General features: G+C 58.4%; 2 protein-coding genes across 2 annotated transcripts in view; both read left to right on the top strand.

Annotated features, from left to right (window-relative positions):
* Positions 1-7,014, top strand: part of SLC6A19 (solute carrier family 6 member 19) — a 21,413-nt gene extending 14,399 nt beyond the window's left edge. The window contains exons 7-12 of the mRNA XM_017515941.2: positions 1,338-1,466; positions 1,579-1,735; positions 3,738-3,942; positions 4,161-4,320; positions 6,040-6,202; positions 6,611-7,014. Coding sequence (XP_017371430.1) covers positions 1,338-1,466; positions 1,579-1,735; positions 3,738-3,942; positions 4,161-4,320; positions 6,040-6,202; positions 6,611-6,811 — 1,015 coding nt within the window. The 3' untranslated portion in view covers positions 6,812-7,014. The remainder of the gene's footprint in view (positions 1-1,337; positions 1,467-1,578; positions 1,736-3,737; positions 3,943-4,160; positions 4,321-6,039; positions 6,203-6,610) is intronic.
* Positions 7,015-10,119: 3,105 nt separating this feature from the next.
* Positions 10,120-20,359, top strand: part of SLC6A18 (solute carrier family 6 member 18) — a 20,182-nt gene continuing 9,942 nt past the window's right edge. Inside the window, exons 1-4 of the mRNA XM_017515943.2 lie at positions 10,120-10,397; positions 16,418-16,558; positions 16,911-17,048; positions 19,253-19,434. Coding sequence (XP_017371432.1) covers positions 10,238-10,397; positions 16,418-16,558; positions 16,911-17,048; positions 19,253-19,434 — 621 coding nt within the window. The 5' untranslated portion in view covers positions 10,120-10,237. The remainder of the gene's footprint in view (positions 10,398-16,417; positions 16,559-16,910; positions 17,049-19,252; positions 19,435-20,359) is intronic.

Genomic DNA, 20,359 nt, shown 5'->3' with positions numbered 1-20,359 from the left:
TAGAGACGGGGTTTCACCATGTTGACCAGGATGGTCTTGATCTCTTGACCTCGCGATCCACCCGCCTCGGCCTCCCAAAGTGCTGGGATTACAGGCTTGAGCCACCTTGCCCGGCCCCCAGTGGTCTTAACTACATTCACAGAGCTGCGAAGCCAGCCATCACCACTGTCCAGTTCTAGAACATTCCAATCAGAGCAAAAGCCCCGCATATGTGAGCAGCGGCTCCCCAGTGCCCTGCCCTCCTGCCCGGGGGGAGCACTGATGCTCTCTCTGCCTCTGTGGCTCTGCCTGGTCAGGACGTTTCCTGCAAATGGGGTGGTCGCCACAGCTCTAATCTGATCCCTGCCTGGGACACGATATCCTCAAGGCTCCGCCCATCACAGCTGGCATCAGGGCGCCATTCCTGTTTAGGGCTGCGCAATACTCAATGGTATGCACAGACCACGGTTCCTGCATCATCTGTCCGTGGACGTTGTCCGTGTTTTGGCTGTTGTGAATCATGCTGCTGTAAGCCCGAGTGTACGAGTTTCTGTGGACGCAGGGTTTTATTCTCCTGCGTGTGCACCTCCGAGTGAGCTGCTGTGTCCTGCGGGACTCCATGGGCAGTTCTTCCAGGAGCTGTCAGGATGCTTTCCCCAGCGGCCGCACCACTCACGTTCCCACCCGTGTGGAGGAAACTCCAGTTTCCCCAGCAACACTTGCTATTGTCTGACTTTTGTTTCTGGCCCGCCCAGCAGGTGTGCGGTGAGATTTCACTGCAGTTTGATTGGCATTTCCGTGAGGCTAACATATTCGGCCTTTGATGGAAGCATTTGGAAGGATGTTGTCAGCATCAGCTGAGACTGGAAGGGTGGAGCCAGCTCGCTGGGTTAGGTCAGGGAGGTTGGGGCTTGAGTGCAGGACATGCTGAGTGCCGGGTGCGTTTAGGAAATGGTGAGGCCCCAGCTGCCGAGCAGTCAGACAGGACGCCTAGGGTGGGGGCTGGGGGAGAATGGGTGTGAGGTCTTGGGCCTGGAGCTGACCACAGGCACGAGCGCAGGGAAGAGACCTGAGCTGTATAACCAGAGTGATCTGGGGAATCAGGAGCAGTCAGAGCCCCAGGCAGCCCCTAAGCTGAGGCCGGGTCAGCAGGGGACCAGGCACTGCCCTGGGGCCACCTCTGCAGCCCCTGAGCCTGCTCTGAGTGCGGCTGGGGCTCCGGCTGCCTCCCTGCCTTGCTCAGTGGCTCAGCCTCTCTCTCCTGGGCGCGTGCTCTGGACGAGACACAGGTTCTGCCCCGAGCCGTGTCCTGACCTGGGTCCCCGTCGCCGGCGCCATGACGCTGCTCTCATCCACAGCAACAACTGCCAGATGGATTCGGTGATCGTGTCCATCATCAACGGCTTCACGTCAGTGTACGCGGCCACCGTGGTCTACTCCATCATTGGCTTCCGCGCCACACAGCGCTATGACGACTGCTTCGACACGTGAGTCGCGGTCCCTGCTTCAGTCCGCCGTCCTGGCGCCCGGGCTGCGCCTCCAGGAAGCCTCGAAGCCTCCCTGGCCCCGGCTAGCCATCAGCCTCGATCTTGCCTGCAGGAACATCCTGACCCTCATGAACGGGTTTGACCTGGCGGAAGGCAGCGTGACCCAGGAGAACTTCGCGGAGATGCAGCGGCTATGCAACGACACCAACCCCGCGGCCTACGCGCAGCTGGTGTTCCAGACCTGCGACATCAACTCCTTCCTCTCGGAGGTAGGTCTGTTGCCGAGGCTGAGGCAGGGAGAGGGCAGCCCTTGCTGGCACCCGAGAGTCTGGCTGCCCTGGGCCCTTGGCCTGTGGAGGGCGTGGATGCTGAGCTTCAGCCGGGAGGCCCAGCTCCGGCTGTCTGCCCCGCCTGGCGTCCGGCTCTTCAGTCCCAGCTGCCAGAGTCTGCCGGGCCATGAGATTTCACTTCCGAGGCAGGAGCTGGGAACACCAGGGGCTGCCTGCGTTCTTCCCATCCGACGCACAGAACACCCCGGGGGCCACCTGTGATACCACGACTTCCGTAAACATTGGAAGGGTTATTGTAACCGTTTTTGAACTTGTGAGGCCACCGGGGAGGCTTCTGTTTTGGACGGGCTGGCCTGTCTCCTGCTGCTGAGCCTTCTCCATGTAACGAGGGCTTTTGAATACCGTTTCCACGCTTAGTGAAGTTTAGGTGTTCATACGGTTAAAGGTCGATATTTGCTGATTTTAATCACACGATTTTCTTTTGGGGAGCCCCCCAAATTTTGCGGGCATTAGGCGCTTCAGGACCTAGCGCTGCTTCTCCGGTGGCTGCTGGGAGAAGAGCTGGATAGAGGGAGCCATTTCCAAGCCAGCTGGAGCCAGGCAGAGCCCCCCCCCGCCCCCCGTTCCACCAACCCCAGGAGGCCCCTGAGTGCAGGAAGCGCAGGCAGGAGGGACCCGGCAGGGCTGTCCAGTCTAAATTTCTTTTTCACAAGCAACTTTGGCGTGGTATAATTATGCACTATGAAACTCACCCGTTTCAGTGCCTGGCACAGCTGTGTGCCGCTCCCCTGCCCGACGGCAGCAAGGTGTCCATTTGCTGTCGTTCCCCACCCTGGCCGCCCCAGGTGCCCCTCCGCTGTTCTGCCTCAACCCACCTGCCTTTATTAGAAACGCCACAGAAATAAACCCCATGGTGGGTGACCGCAGGCAGGCCTGCTCTCAGCAGTGGGTGCAGAGGAGCACCAGCACTGCTGCAGGTCAGAGCCTCCAGCCCGGGGCCTCCTCCCGCCTCTCACCTTCCCCTGCCTCTCACCCCCTCCCGCCTCTCAACCCCTCCAGCCTCTCACCCCCTCCGGCCTCTCACCTACCCCCGCCTCCCACCTCCTTCCACCTCCCACCTCCTCCCCCCTCCCACCCTGCGCTGAAGAGCAGGTGTCTTGTATGCGTGTGCTGCTGCCTGCTTCTGACAATCTCCTTCTAAACACTTCAGAGCCCTCCACGAGCCATGTCCTGCTGTGTAAGGGGTTCCACTCTTGTCCCTGGAAATCACATAGATGTTTTAAGCGGCTGTAGGGGACCCTGTCTTTGGATGAGTCCTCAAGACCTCCCACATCCAATCCCTGCAGGGATCCCCACTGAGCTGGGCAGGTCTCTCGGCCTCATGGGTGGAGGTTTTTCTCTGGAGATTCCGCAGCCAGGACCACTGATCACCAGGACCGTGATGGGCTGGTACCTGGTTCTCAGTGACGGTCTGTGGCCTGACATAGGGGCAGAGGGTCAGCCCTGGGGCCTCCAGATGGCAGTGCCTTGGTGGTTCTCACCTGAGAGCCTGCCTGTGTGCATAGCCTGCTTTAACCTGGCTGTTGGCCACCTGACTTCTGAGCATGTCCCGAGCATGTGTTTATTAACAGGCAGCTTGTGAAACGCCTCATTTCCAGGGCTCAGCCACACTGGGTCACAGCTGTGTGGGCCGTGATGTCTCAGAAGCTCCCTGTATCGGGAGAGCCTGTCCGTGGGTGGAACGGGGCTCTGAGTGCTACTTGCTGAAGGGATCCTCTTACTGCTCCTGATGCATAGTTCAGCTTTTAAAAACACACTTTGAGCCTAAAAGACGAGATCCAGAAATTTCTCGACAGCTCAGACCTGCCCGCCCTGTGCTGTGTGGCTTGGCAGGTGGAGTGTCGTGCACAGAACCTCAGGCTGGGAGGAGAGGGAGCCCGCAGCGGGCAGACGCCCTGGTGACCGTGTGCCATCTGTGCAGGGTGTGGAGGGCACAGGCCTGGCCTTCATCGTCTTCACTGAGGCCATCACCAAGATGCCAGTGTCCCCACTGTGGTCCGTGCTCTTCTTCATCATGCTCTTCTGCCTCGGGCTGTCATCCATGTTTGGGAACATGGAGGGTGTGGTTGTGCCCCTGCAGGACCTCAAGGTCATCCCCCCGAAGTGGCCCAAGGAGCTGCTCACAGGTGCGTGTCAGTCGGGGGGGTCCCTGTGGCAATGGTGCCACCTGTGAGGTAGCAGCCTGGGCGTGTGGGCAGCTCTGTCCCCCCGGGCCTGTGAGCAGCTCTGTCCCCCCGGGCCTGTGAGCAGCTCTGTCCCCCCAGGCCTGTGAGCAGCTCTGTCCCCCCGGTGAGCAGCTCTGTCCCCCTGGGCCTGTGAGCAGCTCTGTCCCCCCGGCCTACAGGCCTCATCTGCCTGGGGACATTCCTCATTGGCATCATCTTCACGCTGAACTCTGGCCAGTACTGGCTCTCCCTGCTGGACAGCTACGCTGGCTCCATTCCTCTGCTCATCATCGCCTTCTGCGAGATGTTCGCTGTGATCTACGTGTACGGCGTGGACAGGTAGGGGCCACAGTGGGGACAGATGCCTCTAATGCAGAAAAGCCAGGTCACAGGGCATTCCTTTGAGGGAGGAGCCAGCCACGTTCCGGGTCCAGAGGGAGAGGCTATGACTCGGGGCTTCAGCCGGCCGTGGAGTCTGGTGTAGACCTGCCCTGGCAAGAACAGAGGGCATCAGCAGGGCCCCGGCGTGCAAGTAGTGGGAGCTTTGTGCTGCTGGGAGCCAGACGCCCGGTGGAGCCCTGACCTTGGCGGTGCCCACCCAGGAAGCCAGAGCTGCGTGTTCAAAGCCACTGCAGGGCCTGTAGCTGGGATGTCCCGTGTGTGTGTGTGTGTGCGTGTGCGTGTGTGTGTGTGTGGCGGGGTGCTTTATTTCCCTGGTGCTCCAGGCCTTTCTAGCGGGCACAGAGGCTCCAGCAGTGCCACAGAGCGTCAGACAAGGGAAGGCAGGGACACAGACACCGTCAGCCGTCCGCTCAGCCAAACATGCCATGCACTGGCTGCCACTGCCGGGCAGGACCTGGAAGATGGGGGCTCTCCGTGGCAGGGCCGGGCGTGGTGGCTCACGCCAGTAATCCCAGCACTTTGGGAGGCCAAGGTGGGCAGATCACTTAAGGTCAGGAGTTCAAGACCAGTCCAACCAACATGGTGAAACCCCGTCTCTACTAACAATACAAACGTTAGCCAGGCACGGTGGCACATGCCTGTAATCCCAGCTACTCAGGAGGCTGAGGCAGGAGAACTGCTTGAACTCGGGAGGTGGAGGTTGCAGTGAGCTGAGATTGTGCCACTGCACTCCGGCCTGGGCGACAGAGTGAGGCTCCATCTCAAAAAAGAAAAGAAAAGAAGAGAAATAATTGGACAGACTCAGTTAACACTGAGCATGCACAGCCCTGCAGGAAGCCTGTCCTGTGTCCCCGGCAGTGGGATTTGTAGGACACAGGTGCAGGAAGCTCTTCAGCACTGGGTGAGTGAGGACAGAGCTTGCACCAGCCCAGGGCAGTCATGGGGAAGGCTGAGGGACATGGGCCCGCCAGCCATGCTGTTCTAGCCACAGGCAGATATTGGCAAAGCACGTTCAGGCCCCGATGTGGGGATTAGCTGCAGGCTGGCACTGCAGGGTGTGAAGTGCATGCATAGCCGTCTAAATGTTGAGCACGTGGGACCAGCTCCTCCTCACATGCTTCTGGGGGCACCGGGAGTGCCCCTCTGGCCACTGCATGCCTGGGACCGGCTTGGCTGCACCTCCTGCTTGCTCCATCTTGATTTCTTCAGAGGATAAACTCCTTTCACAGAAGAGGGTTCAGCAGAGGATGGGCATTGAGGGTGGGGAAGGCGTGGGGTTTTCCGACTTCGGGGTGCTGCTAAGGAGAAGCTGGGGGTGTTCGCAGTGCTCCCTCCTCCATCCCCCCATTCTGCACAGGTGACTGCCCCAGACATGGGTGAGGGCGAAGCACCTCTGACCATGGGCGTGCCTTCGAGCACTCGCTGGTGGTATCGTAGGGCAGAGAGAGCTGCTGGCCATGCCCGCAGAGGGTCTGCTTGAGGAGGCGCCCAGGGTCAGGATGGAGGGCTGGGGCCCTGGCACAGGGAAGCCAGGCACCTCACAGCATGATGCCATCTGCCGGGGCAGCAGAATGCACAGAAAGCTTGGCAAGCTGACGTCCTGCTGGTGGCACCAAGAGCACGCTGTCCACAGCCGCCTCTGGCCTTGCTTGGCAGGTTCAACAAGGACATCGAGTTCATGATCGGCCACAAGCCCAACATCTTCTGGCAAGTCACGTGGCGCGTGGTCAGCCCCCTGCTCATGCTGGTCATCTTCCTCTTCTTCTTCGTGGTCAAGGTCAAAGAGGAGCTGACCTACAGCGTCTGGGACCCTGGCTACGTACGTGCACAGGCCGTCTCCTGGGGGGGGGGCAAGCAGTGGGAAAGGGGAAAGGAAGGCACACATCCGCGCATGTGGCACGTGCACACGCAATACACACACCCACTTACACAGGCACGGCTCACACTCACACTCGGGCAGCCCGGCCACCACCCCAAGCATCTTACTGGATCCCCCCTCCATGACACCACGTGAAGCATGCCGTGGGCTGGGCCTGTTCATGCCATCCCAGGAGGGAGGTGGGTGGGCTGGAAGGTGGGAGGTGGGGGACAGGGGAGGCTAGAGGAACCCTCGGCCACCCCACCCATCCCACAGGACAGGAGGTGAGTCATGGGGTGAGGGGCCTTTGCCCCACAGTGAACCCCGCTGGCTCCCAAGGCCTACTCACCCACAGGGCTCTCTCCCCAGGAGGAATTTCCCAAATCCCAGAAGATATCCTACCCTAACTGGGTGTATGCGGTGGTGGTGATTGTGGCCGGGGTGCCCTGCCTCACCATCCCCGGCTATGCCATCTACAAGCTCATCAGAAACCGCTGCCAGAAGCCAGGAGACCGCCAGGGGCTGGTGAGCACGCTGTCCACAGCCTCCGTGAACGGGGACCTGAAGTAATAAGCAGGCCTAGTCCACAGCGTGCCACACACTGGTGGTGTCGGGGAAGGAGGAACCCGAAAGACCCCTGGGGTGGGGGACAGGCTGCCCCTGCGTGTGTGTAAGCATGTGTGTTCATGTGTGAGGGTGTATATTGTAGATGCATATGCCATGTAGACAGATGTGTGTCATGTGTGTGTGCATGCATATGTATGGGCATTGTGTGAGTGTGCATGTGTGTGTGCATGAGTATGTGCATATGTGTTGCCCATGTGTGCGTGCATGTGCATACGGATGTACATGTGCATACATATATCTGCACCTGCATGAGTGTTGCGTGTGGTATGCATATGTGTGTACACACCTGTGTATACATGCATGTACATGTGCTCATATAATGGGTGAGCACATGCATGTATGTATACATGTGAATGCATATATTTGAATGCAACTGTGTATGTGTTGTGTGTGTGTGCATGCATGTGTATACACACATATGTATATGTGCATGTATGCCTGAGGTGTGTATGTATGAGCATGTGTACATGTGCATATGTGTGTATATGTGTGTGCTGTGTGTATGCATGTCTATACATGTATGTGTATGGTGTGTGTGCATATGCAGGCATGTGTGCATGTGTGAGGTGTGTATATGTGAGCGTGTGTACATGTGCATGTGTGTGTATGTGTGTGTGGTATGTGCTCATGTGTGTGTATGTGCAGGCATGTGTGAGGTATGTATATGTGAGAGCATGTGTACATGTGTGTGTCTGTGTGTGTTGTGCTTGTCTATACATGTTTACATATATGTGTGATATGTGCTCGTGTGTGTGCATATGCAGGTATGTGTGCATGCCTGTGTACATGTGTATGCACATATGGATGCATGTGGACATGTGTGTGCACACATTGATATGACACATACCTGCCATTCAGGGCCCAGTTGCCCTCTGTGCTCATCCTGGCCACAGACACAGGGGCATATGAGAGGCTGGGGGAGCAGACCACCGGGGATGAGCTGCGCCCTGCCCGTGCCCAGGGCTGTGGTAGCTGTGCCCAGGGTGGGGAAGCACCTCTGCGTCATCTCCGTGGCTGGCAGGAGATGAAAGCACAAGTTGCCATCTTGGCTCCTGGGGGCGACTCTTGCTGCCCACCCCTACCTTCCCCTTCCCCTTGCTGTTGACCCTTGACCCGGGGGCTCCCGGGGTCCTGTAGCCCTCGACTGGGAGCAGCCTCTCAGAAGCCGGGGCGGTGGTGGCTGGCGATTTTGAGAAAACTTGGCCGCATCCTCTGGGACCCGGGCTCCAGTTGGCCCCTGCGGAGTCCCTGTGCCCTGGCCATTTTCTGGCTGAATGAGTGCCAGACATTTAATCATTGCTCCTGCCACCTCAAATAGATAAGCAGTTAAATAAAACTGAGCCTGGCATAATTCAAGGCAAATACCACTCTGTGCATTTTCTTAAGAGGACGTGAGCTGTGTGAATTTTTAGCCAGCCTTTGGAGAAGACGGGTTACAGGGTAACTCAACCCTGGCCGCCATCCTGGGGCACTCTGTGTGTCCAGGGCATCTTCAAGGACCACGCATCCCCCAGAAGCCTACAGCCCCTGCACCATGCAGTGAAGCCCAGCCTGGCACCCGCCCTGTCCCCATCGTGGGATGGGTCTCCATTGGGGTTCAATGTCCCATCCGGCCAATGGCAGTTGGCACTTGGGGCATCTGCTTCAATGGATGGGTCACCTCTGCCTTCTGTGGAAGAATCTGGATGTTTACATTAAACTGATGTTCTGAGAATTCCTACGGACAGGACTGAAAGACTGGTGTGTCCTGGTGTGATATGGCACCCACAGAGACCTGGTCACACTCACTCCTTCCGTCATCCACCCCGTCCAGTGGCGACTGCACACACCGAGTCCTCCTGCCAGCCCTCCACCCAGCTGCCTGCCACATGGGGCCCTGGGATCTGAAGACTCCACAGCAGCAGAGGTGGGGGGACCATCGTGACCTCTGCCCCCTCCAGCTGTGATGCCACCAAGGGGCTGCCTGCTGATGGCTTCAACAGGGTCTCACCTCACCTCTTCCTGCTCTTGGGCCCTCGGTCCAGACAATTCCCATCAGTGCCCCATGAATCTGCTGCTCTGTGATGCCCGCCCAGGAGGCCCTGCCAGGCGTGCGCAGGTGTGCCTTGGTGTACCCTGGCGTGCGCGGGCGTGCCCTGGCCTGCCCGCCGTAGGACCCTGGGTGGGAGCTCCCTCCTCATCTGTGTCTCCTGATTTGTGCGTCATTTCGTAGGTTTCAGTGTCTCTGTAAACGTGGTAGAAACGCAGGTTTTGTGGGCATACAGTGTACATTTCTAAATAAATCCCTTATGTTTAATATTCTCGGCCTAAAAGTGACTCTTGTTCAGATGTAGAGGGAGGAGTGAGCCAGTGACCCCAGAGGGGACGATGGGGATGGCGGGTCCAGCTCCTGCCTTCTCCTGGGGTCTGGCTTTGGGGGCTAGCTCTGAAGAGGCTGTGGCCCAGGCCTGTGGCCTGGTGACAGGGATTGGAAGCTCTTCTCATCTTCTTTCCTTAAACTTTGTCTCGCTCAAATAAGAACCTTTCAAAAATGTGTCCACCTGGGTCCTTGCCTGGGACTCAAGTATCTGGAGTTGTGGCACACAGTTGAGGGCAAAGCATCCTGAGGAACGGGGCAATTGCGGGCCTGGGGGCTCTTGGCCTGTCCCTGGCGGAAGTATCTGCAGGGGTGGGCCCTGGAGTCCAGGAGCACCGTGGGGGGCTCCTCAGAGCTGAACTTACCCAGCTCATCAATCCTCCACCCACGGGTGGGGTGGCCCAGCCCAGGGAGGACTCACCTCTCAGCCCCCCCATGCACAGTAGGTGTCTGTCACGCCATCCTGCCCAAGGGTGGCAGGGGCGTGAGGGCAGCCCCCTGTCTCCCAAGAGCAGCTGAGAGGAGCCCTGTGGGAATCTGGGCTTTGGGTGGGTGCAGTCTGATCTGAGCTCTTTCTGACAGTGACAGAGTGAGAATCTGCAAGTACTTCAAGATCAAAAGTTTAAATAAAACATAAGAAGACATTTAAAACAACCAAACTGTGCCTCGTCTTGGAAGCCCTGGTGTCCACAACATAAAACATGAGACTGTCCTTGCAAGCGGCCCCCACGGTGCTATGGGCAGTGCCAGGCTCGGCGTTTGCCTGGAACACAGGGCACGAGAGAAGGAGCAGAGGACGTGGGCACCAGGGAGGGACCCTGGTGTCAGAGCCGGGGCTGGGCCCGAGTTACCCATTAACGGCTCTCTGCTGGTTTCCCTGAAAGAAGTGAAAACGTACACCAGCGGTGGGGCTGCTTGGAGCTTCCACACACCCCGGAGGCTGGAGGTGGCTCTCGGAGCTGGGTGTGGAGTGAGGTGCCACCCTCGCCCTGCAGTCCGGGCACTCCGTTGCCATGGCTCACGCCCCAGAACCAGACCCGGCCTCGGGTGACCTTGGGGACGAGAGGCCCAAGTGGGACAACAAGGCCCAGTACCTCCTGAGCTGCATCGGGTTCGCCGTGGGGCTGGGGAACATCTGGCGGTTCCCGTACCTGTGCCAGACCTACGGGGGAGGTAAGTGCCCGCCTGCGTCCTGGGCGGACCCCAGGCAGGGGAGAACGTCTCCACCCTGACCTGCGGGGCGCCTGCCATGCATCTGGGAAACCAGGTGTACCACTGCCCATGGTAGTCAGTGCCCTCAGGCTCCACCTGCAGCCTTCCAGGACCTCAGGCGGCTTCACCACTGCCCACGGCAGAGTCAGTGCCCTTGGGGTCCACTGTGGCCTTCCCAGGCCTCAGGGCAGCTTCCCACAGGGCAGGCTGAATGGGCCACGCCACCTGACACTCACACACTCCAGTGGGCGCTTCCACCTTGAATGCAGTCGGTTCTTTTAAGAACACCCAGTCAGCTGTGGGTTTCCTCGTCCTGGTGGTCCAGACGTGCTCAGGCACTCTTCCCCGAGGTTCTTTGCAGGAAGCGGGGGGCCCACCCCTCGTCTTCCTGGCTTTGGTTTTCTGGGAGAGGCCTGTGGGGAGCACCGGGATGTTGAGAACTGTTGGGGTGACTTTACTGATCCTGGGACTCGCCACCCCGGAAGCACATTTGTGACTGAAATGGGCTCCCACGCACCCCAAGCGTCCCCTCACCGGGTCACCTGCTTCTCCACATGCAGGAGTCACACCCTGCTCTCCACATGGGGACACGGAAGGCGGGGACAGTCACGAACCACGGCTCTCAGGGAGCCGACGTACCACCTCGCCCACGGACACCTGGGTCTTCCCCAGACGCCACGGGCAGGGGCTTTCCAGGCCAGGCCGGGCTACATGGTCCGTGGTCAGCCTGCCCTCAGCTCCCTCCCCGAGAGCCCAGCACAACTTTCCCTTGCCATAAGGTCACCCCTTCTTCAAAGGCTTTTTTTCCTCCTGATTAAGAAGATTCCCGACATGCAGAAACACTGGAAATGCGGACAAACCGGAAAAACAAAAAAGAATCACCGCTGCCCTCGGGGCGTTGCGGTCTCTTGGATAGGGTGCGTTGGGCCTTGGACTGTCTCATCATGAAGGAGTTCCCTTGAAGGCTTTTCTGAAAGCACCAAAGCCCTAACGCAGAGGGCAGAGGCGTCCCTGGCTCTGGGGCCCTCACCGCCTGTGCTGCGGCTCTGTGGGCTCAGAGTCACCAAGGAGCGTGCAGGGTGGTGGGGGCAGCAGGCTTCACGCAGAGCTGGAAATGCTGGCAGCGCCTTACCTGCCGGCCCCTTACCCGCCGACCCCTTACCCGCCGGCCCCTTACCCACAGGCCTCTTACCTGCTGACCCCTTACCCGCCTACCCCTTACCTGCCGGCCCCTTACCCGCCGAAGCCTTACCTGCTGGCCCCTTACCTGCTGGCCCCTTGCCCGCCAATGCCTTACCCACTGACGCCTTGCCCACCGACACCTGGCTAAGTGCCTGCAGTGTGGCAGGCGTGTCCAGCACTGCCCGCCCCCCCAAACTCAGCTGCTCCACACCAGGGCAAAGCTGGGGAGGCCCCGCCTGGGTGCTGCTGAAGAGGGAGAACAGCCCTGCTTGCCAGCTGCGAGGGGACTTCAGGGCTGCTCCCGTCATCATCGACTCTGCCACCAATTTCCTGACCAAAGTCGCCGGGTCGCACGTCAGGAAACACCCAGGTTTATGTAACTCACATGTTTCCTAAGTGCTGCGCCATCCACATTCTCACCCTGTGTGTGAAAATGCCCTTCGGTTTGTCTCACTGTGAAGATCACTCATTCATTATTTTGAAAGTCAGAGGTAATTAAGAAGCAGACACTGTGCAGCTTTTAAAATCTGCATAAACTCATGACTGCCAAAGTCGCGTATTATTTGCTCTCCCATTCATAAGTATTTAACTGTATGCATTTTCTCTCCAAAGCTAAGACTTGTAAGCAACATTGTAGCAGAATGTAACAAAACACTGCCGTAAAGGTTTACAGTGATTGTGTCACATTCATGACATCTGTGGCAGCTGCTTGATTACACAGTCAGCGCCTTTAAATCAAAGGAACGTAGACCCATAAATGCCAAGCGATGTGTTTGGGCCAGCTGCCCGGGACACACTTCATCGCTTGCTGTGGCTTAAGGTTTCAACCCAGGAACTTTCATGACTAAGCTGGTGGCCCTGGGCTGGCCGTGTCCACAGAAGGGAGGTCACTCACCAAGCACACCCCCTCCCCACTCCTTCCTGCCTCCGCTGATCAGCCTACTTCTGTATCTGGCAGGTGCTGTTCAGATCTTCGGATTCTTTCACCAAAAACGACACTGTGTTAATTACCATGGTTTTTTCTGAAGTTTCGATGCCGAGTACAGCAAGGCCTTTTGCTATTCTTTGAAATTCTGCCACCTGCTGCTTTTCCTCTGAGCTCTACACCAGGTTGTCAATTCCCAGATGCCATTCTTGGGCATGATCCCCAGGTTCTGCATGGCTTTGCCCTGGTGTGGGGGCCGGCACCAGAGCACCGCCTGCACCCTCTCGGCTCCCTGCTCTGTCTCCTTTCCGCCTTTGTGTGGGTCTCTCCATCATGATCCCGGGTGTGTCTCTGGTCGATTCTCAGCAATCCTTTGCCACGGCTCTGAGCAGAGCCTGCTTTTCCTCCGAATTTGCTCAGTGGCGGCACAGCAGTCTCTGCGTCTGGCAGCCTCGGTGCGGTGAGGGGCAGGTTTGTCCTGATCCTGGGTGGACAACTGTAACCGTGGCCAGCCGTTCACAGCCACCTTCCCCCTCTTCGGCAGACACCACTGCGACCTCCATGCTCATGAATGACTGTGCTAAACTTCACATCATTGTTAAAAATATGAACTGCAGCTGGGGCAACTGGCAAAACCCGTCTCCATAAAAAATATAAAAATTAGCCGGGCATGCTGGCGGCTGCTTGTAGCTCCGGCTGCCTGGGAGGCTGAGTGGGAGGACTGCTGGGGCCTGGGAGGTCGAGGCTGCAGTGCGCAGTGACTGTGCCGCTGGACTCCAGCCTGGGTGACAGAGCAAGATGCGGTCTCAAAACAAACACCCAAAAAGGAGTTGTGTAGACATTCTCATAGTGCGGAATCAACCCTCCTTCTTTCTTCAGATTCAGAAAAAGATGCATGGACTGACCGTCTCTTCATGTGAGGATGGGAAAGCGTCCTCCGTGCTGGGCTTGGGTTGGCCAATGGAACCACCACCCCCAGCCACAGCACTCTGATTGGTTTTTATTTACTCTTCTGCCCACACGGCGTCTAAATCCAGCTTTCAATGCATCAGACGTACCAAAGAGTCTTTCATGAAGATCCTAACTGTGGCCTCAATCTCGTCTTCACAGAAACCCCTCTCATCTCGTCTCCCCTAAACACGGCAGATTCAGCTTCCCCAAATCAGTCACAGAGAGAAGCTCACTTCTCCCCAGATCTTTCCCTTCAATGATCTCATCAGGGTGGTCTCTGCTGAACTGACCTCAGCCTGGGCACCTGCTGCCCCAGCCCCGGCTCGATGGCCCTCCCACAGAGCAGGAATCCATGGGGCCCAGGGTACATGCCAGCCTGGAGCCTGCAGCGCTCTCTGGACCGTGGATCTCACAGCTGGAACACGGAGCCCCTGCCTGGCACGACCTGGTGCCCACACCACCCACATCTGGCCTCCACCTGCCACTGTGCACCTGAGGCCTGAGTGTGGCCATGAAGCCCTTACTGCGGCAGTGTGCTCAGAGCTTGGATGGGTGGCTGGCCACACACCTGCCTCCAGACCTCATGGTGCAGGGTGGGGTGGGGCAAAGAGGGGCTTTCATGGTGCAGACTGGGGTGGGGGGAGGTTAGAGGGGCTCTCACGGTGCAGGCTGGACAGGGGGAGGTTAGAGGGGCTCTCACGGTGCAGGCTAGGGTGGAGGAAGGTTAGAGGGGCTTTCACAGTGCAGGCTAGAGTGGGGGGAGAGGAGCTGGCTTGGGTGGGTCCCCCGTTCGCACTGGAGCCTGGCCCTGAGAAAGGCAGGTGTACTGACTCCCTGCCACAAGCTCCGTGGGGTGCCCTGGGTTTTGTTCCCCTCTACTCCAAGCCCCAGCCACAGCTGCTCCCGCCCTCCCAGAAGGTGTCTTGGGGTGTCAGGTGTCTCCACTTGAGGCCACCCCGTAGACCTCGGCTTCCCCTCTTCATGCTTCTTTGTCTTTCTGCCGCCATATAAGTGACACGGACAAGAGCTGGCCTGCCCCCAAGTGCTGGCCCTGGAGTCTTGTGCAGAAGCCAACGGGGGTGAGAGCTCACCTCCCCCCCAGGGCCTCCTTGTTCCGTGACAGCCACAGAACATTCTCATGGTGACACGGAAACCCAGAGCAAGGCTGTGTTGATGACCTAGAAGCCAGACCCTGCCTGGCAAAGCAGAGCTGACTGGAGATGCCAGGGAGCACAGCGGGGGAGGAAACCGGGAGCACGGTGGGGGGGAGCACAGCGCGGAGTACGCAGAGAGAAGCACGCTGGGAGGAGCACAGAGGGAAGCACAGCGGGGAGAAGCGCAGCTAGGAGGAGCACAGCAGGGAGGAGCGCGGCGGGGGGAGCGCGGCGGGGGGGGAGCGCGGCAGGGGGGCAGTGCGGCGGGGAGGAGCACGGCGGGAAGGAGCACAGCGGGGAGGAGCGAGGCTGGGGGGAGCACGGCAGGGGGAGCACAGCGGAGAGGAGTGCAGCGGGGAGGAGCGCAGGCAGCTGGCGTCATGTAGGTCAGCATCTTAGGACAGAAGCCCTGAGGTCAGCGCCACCCCGGAGCTGTCCTTCCCACCTGCAGGTGGGAAGGAGCCAACAGCCCCGGGCATGGAGGCGGAGCCGCACAGAGACCTGAACCCGGGCACAGATGGTGATTCACTTGGGGAACAGTGCAGCTGCCGACGCTGTGAGGCACCAGGAGGACTGAGACGCAGCAAGAAGGCACAGGGGCCTCAGCAGAGTGGGGACGCCCACGGAGCCAGGGGCCCAGGAGAACCAGCATCCTCCCAGCAGGTCTTGTAGGCACAGGCGAACTTAGAAGTCAAATTGCAGGTACCGATTGTGCCCAGCTCTGCCGCTGGGGCCAGGAGGGCCTGTGGACTCCTCGGGAAGCCGGCTCTGCTCACATCCTCAGCACCAGGCCCTGGCACCTGGTCTGCCCCTTCCACCACGGCCGCCCCAGCCAGAAGGCACCACCTCTCATCTCTACTGGGTGCTTCCATTGGCTCCAGGACGGGGAGCCGGCCAGTTCCCGCCGCCCCGAGTCCTGTGGGGCCTTCATCCTGCCGTGCCTGTGGGTGCCCCCATCATGGTGCTGCGTGGAGGTACAGAGGCCAAGATGCCAGGAAGCGGGGGACGGGTCCAGCCCTGATGCAGTGCTCAGGGCCTTGGTCTGAGACACCATTCTTCTGCGACATCCCCACGAGCAAAGATGGTTCCAGGTCCCAGGAGAGCCCGCCAGCAGCCCCAGGGTCCCTGTGGGAAGAGAGCAGCCCACACCATCTTCGGCATGAAGCTCCAATAAGAGCAGCGTGAAGCTGGGCAGGCGGGGGGCGACAGGCAGGCTCACACAGAAGCAGCCAGACCTCCGGCGACCGGGTGTTAACAAACATGCTGACGCTGTATTTCTGCAAACTCACGAATTTTTGGAAAATCACGCTAATGGAAGGGGCTGTTTTCCCATGGGGAGGCTGATGGCGGAGGTTTGGAGTATGATTCCGTCAGGCTCCTGCACGCCTTCTTCCCCGCCGCCGCCGCCGCCAGAGACTGAGTCCCCGCCGCCGCCGCCAGCCACAGCAGTCCCGAGGCAAAGGCCGGCACCTCGAACAATGCTGGTCCCTCAGCAAACACAACACAGGGTCACGTCGGACCCCACGTCCAGGTCCAGGCCCTGCTGCCTCCTTTTGGGCCCCTGCTCCCCTCCAGGGCCCTGTGCTCTTGATCAGAGGTCTCAGCAACTGAGCCAACGTCAGAGGCAGGGTTGGCGACCAGACAGTGCCCTGAGGGTGTCTCCGCCACCCAAGTGCTGTGTCCAGCACTCAGGTCCATCTGCCCCGGGAAGATCGCCGGTGGCTCCCGTCCGAGCCTGGGCAGGCACTGACCCCCCTTCCTCCTTGCAGGGGCCTTCCTCGTCCCCTATGTCATCGCGCTGGTCTTCGAGGGGATACCCCTCTTCCACGTTGAGCTTGCCATTGGCCAGCGGCTGCGAAAGGGCAGCATCGGCGTGTGGACGGCCATCTCCCCCTACTTCAGCGGGCTAGGTAGGCCACCATCCTCCCGTGTCCTGACGGCGGCTGTGGGGGAGAACCCACCTGGATGGGGAGCGGGGGCGGCTCCATGCCTCGGGTACGGAAGTGGCCAGGCTGGCAGTGAGCCCTTGAGTATGTGTGAGAAGCAGGTGGTGACGTGGGAGAATCGGAAATGGAGCGTGTATGTGCCAGGACACCCGGAAGGACGCGGAAGCTGGTGTCGTCATTCCCGAGTGAGGTGTGAGAGAGGCCTGGCTTTCAGCATGTGGTGTTTTATTTTGTTATTTTGTTTCATTCTCACTGCTTGTGGGCAGAGGGAGCCTGGGGGAGCCCTGGGGCTGCCTGACGTCGTCCCTGTCCACAGGGCTGGGCTGTGTCATGCTGTCCTTCCTGGTCAGCCTGTACTACAACACCATCCTGGCCTGGGTGCTGTGGTACTTCCTCAACTCCTTCCAGCACCCGCTGCCCTGGAGCTCCTGCCCCCCGGACCTCAACAGAACAGGTGAGCTGGGCGCCTCCTGCTTCTCAGGTCTTGGTGCTAGCAAGGGAGACCGAGAGCGTGTCTGACATCAGGACAGCTGCGGGTGGCGGACACTCACTGTGGGAGGCAGGCGGGGAGCTGGGAGCTCTGTGTGCACACACACACGCCTCGGCCTCCCCAGGAGCGAACGTGCAGTCCACGCCGTCCTGTGCTTTCCTGCCTGGCCTGGACCACCGAGGTCCCTTGGAGCCGTGTGCATGGCACGGTCATGTGAGAGCCACTGCTGTTGTCAAATTTAAGACTTCAGGCTGGGCGCAGTGGCTCACGCCTGTAATCCCAGCACTTTGGGAGGCCGAGACGGGTGGATCACTTGAGGTCAAGAATTGGAGGCCAGCCTGGCCAATATGGTCAAACACAATCCCTACTAAAATAACAAAGGTTAGCCAGGTGTGGTGGCTCATGCCTGTAAGCCCAGCTATTTGAGAGGCTGAGGCATGAGAACTGCTTGAACCTGGAAGGTGGAGGTTGCAATGAGCCAAGATTGCGCCACTGCACTCCAGACTGGACAACAGAGTGAGACTCAATCTCAGAAAAAGAAAGCAGACTTTGGGTCCAGACCTCGGCCAGGGGCTCCATCTGGGGAGATCCTTGAGATATAAATGACAGTTACATTTTCTTTTTTGGGACAAGGTCTCCCTCTGTCACCGAGGCTGGAGTACAGTGGTGTGATCATGGCTCATTGCAACCTCCACCTCCTGCTCAAGTGATTCTCCCACCTCTGCGTCCTCAGTAGTTGGGACCACAGGCATGTGCCACCACACCCAGATAATTTTGCTTATTTTTTTTAGAAACAGGGTCTCACTATGTTGCCCAGATGGTCTCAAACCCTGGGGCTCAAGCTCCCAAAGAGCTAGGATGACGGGCCTGAGTCACCACACTCCACTGAGTTGTATCTTTCAACCACTTGCTCAGGAAGCAGCTCTGACCCTCTTTCCTTCCTGCCTCTCGTGAACTGGAAATCATGCTGGGCTGGTGCTGAACGAGGCCAGCCTCAAGGGCCTGCGCTGAATCTGCACCTGGATGCCCTGGGCCAGGGCTGGGCGCCTGGGGAGGCCGAGAGCCCCAGCCATGCCATCAGCCTCGTGGTCCCTCTTGGAGGGTGGATGGTCCTGCCAGGGTTTCCTCCAGCCACACTCTGGCAGCGGCCCCAGGACACGCTGTCTGCAGCCCGAGTTCCTGGACCATGGTTTGTGGGTCCCAAATTCCTTCTACCTTGTCCAGGGGTTTACTTTTGGGGCCACTTAGGCCAGCCCTTTGATTTTCAGGCAGGCCCAGAGGGGTTAAGTCCTCTGTAAACGCACACAGCAGGGCCTCATTGCTGCCCGTCCCACATCTGCCCCTGCTCCACTGAAGGGAAGCTTTCCAAGAAAAGGGCCCAGAGAGGCCAGCTCTCCCTCGGCTGTGCCCATGCCCTTCCCTCAGCTGAGCGTGAGGCAGGCAGTGCCCACTCAGAGCTGGGCTGTGGCAGTGCTCGGGTCAGGGACTGGCAGGGCCTCAGAAGGGGCCTTGGGGCCGGAGGACAGTGTGGAAGAAGGAGCCCCATGACATGGGAAGTGGCTCGGTTGGGATACTGGTGGTCCTCAGACTTTTCCACGAGGGGGCTCCCACATTTCCCCAGTCAAGTGTCCTAGGAATGGGCTGCAGTAGGTCCTGAGAGCGGTCACCAGAGCCTGCTGCTGTCAGGCGCTGCCTCTGGCCCTGCCGAGGAGGAAGTGGGAAGCACGGGACAATCTGCTGCCTGGCCACAGCCTCACTTTCTTCCCAAGCATCAGCCAGCAGCACGCTTGACACACGCAGCTGCTGCCCATCCAGGGGCTCTGTGCTGTCCTTGGGGTCTGGGATGGTGGGTGTGGGAGGAAGCAAGGGGACATGTAAGTACCAGCTTTACTTGGTGACAGTGACGTCCAAGGGGCGGCTGGATGGCCCGGCTCAGCAGGGCTCATAAACCTTGGCAAAGCGGAGCTTCCCTTTGAGCTTCACTCAGCCTCTTCGTTTTCACAGGCACATCTGTTTCTCCATCTCAGTCCTAGGCCCAGAAAGAAGTGAAAGGGCACCTCAGCCCAAAAGGGCAGTGGTGAGAGCAGCCCAGGGAAACCGAGCTCAAGAGCCACATGGTGGGGGTGCCTAAGCCCCGCAGCCAGCCTGTGACAGGCCCCTTGTTTCAGGGTTTGTGGAGGAGTGCCAGGGCAGCAGTGCCGTGAGCTATTTCTGGTACCGGCAGACACTGAACATCACGGCCGACATCAACGACAGTGGCTCCATCCAGTGGCGGCTGCTCATCTGCTTGGCAGCCTGCTGGGCAGTCGTGTACATGTGCGTCATCAGAGGCATTGAGACTACAGGGAAGGTGAGCGCTGGCATGGCCTGAGCCCCTCCCTTGCTTCCCCCAGCCCTGAGGACCCCTCCCCATCTACCTGTGTTTGCTTTGCATCTACAAGCTCTTGTGAGGGGCATAAACATTTAGGATTGCAGTGTCTTCTCCAGGAACTGATCCTGTCATCACTGTGAAGAAACCTTTTTTATCTTGGTGATATTCTTGGCTCTGAAATGGACTTTGTTTGAAAATAGCCACTCCAGATTTCTTTGGCTATGTTAACAGAGTATATTTTTTTCTATCCTTTTTCTTTTAACCTTTTTGTGTCTTTATGTTGAAAGTGTTTTTCTTGTAGACAGCATGCAATTAGGTCTGGCTTTCTTATCCAATCTAACAATCTCTGCCTTTTATTTGGGGTATTTAGAGCATTTACATTTAATGTGATTATTGGTATGGGTGGGTTTAGTTCTATCCTCAGATGTGTTTCCATTTGCTCCATCTGTTTCTTCATTCCTGTTTCTCTTTCTCTGCGTACTTTTCAGGATCCCACTGTATCTCCTTGGTTGGTTTAGCTCTCACTCTGTCTTGTTACGCTAGCAACTGCTTTAGAGGATACAGCCTACGTCTCTAGCCTGTCATGGTCTATTATTAAGTGATCTCAGGGCTCTCCATGGCCATTCAAGAATGTTATCACATTTTACTCCCATATTCCCCTCCCAGACTTCGTGTTATTGTCACATATTTTACCTACAGCATGTTATAAAGAACAAATGCATTATCATCAGTTCTGTTTTAAACAAGCGACTATCATCTCTCAAAGAGACTTAAATAATGAAAAAAACTGTATTGATGCTCACCCCTGTGGTTTCCATTGAGGGCAGAAGAAAGGACCAGTAGAGGCCGGGCGCGGTGGCTCACGCCTGTAATCCCAGCACTTTGGGAGGCCGAGGCGGGTGGA

This window comes from Cebus imitator, unplaced genomic scaffold (assembly GCF_001604975.1).
Source record: "Cebus imitator isolate Cc_AM_T3 unplaced genomic scaffold, Cebus_imitator-1.0 Scaffold567, whole genome shotgun sequence".
Lineage (NCBI taxonomy): Eukaryota > Metazoa > Chordata > Mammalia > Primates > Cebidae > Cebus > Cebus imitator.
Note: the sequence above shows the minus strand (reverse complement) of the source record. Positions and strands in the feature narration are given on the sequence as shown.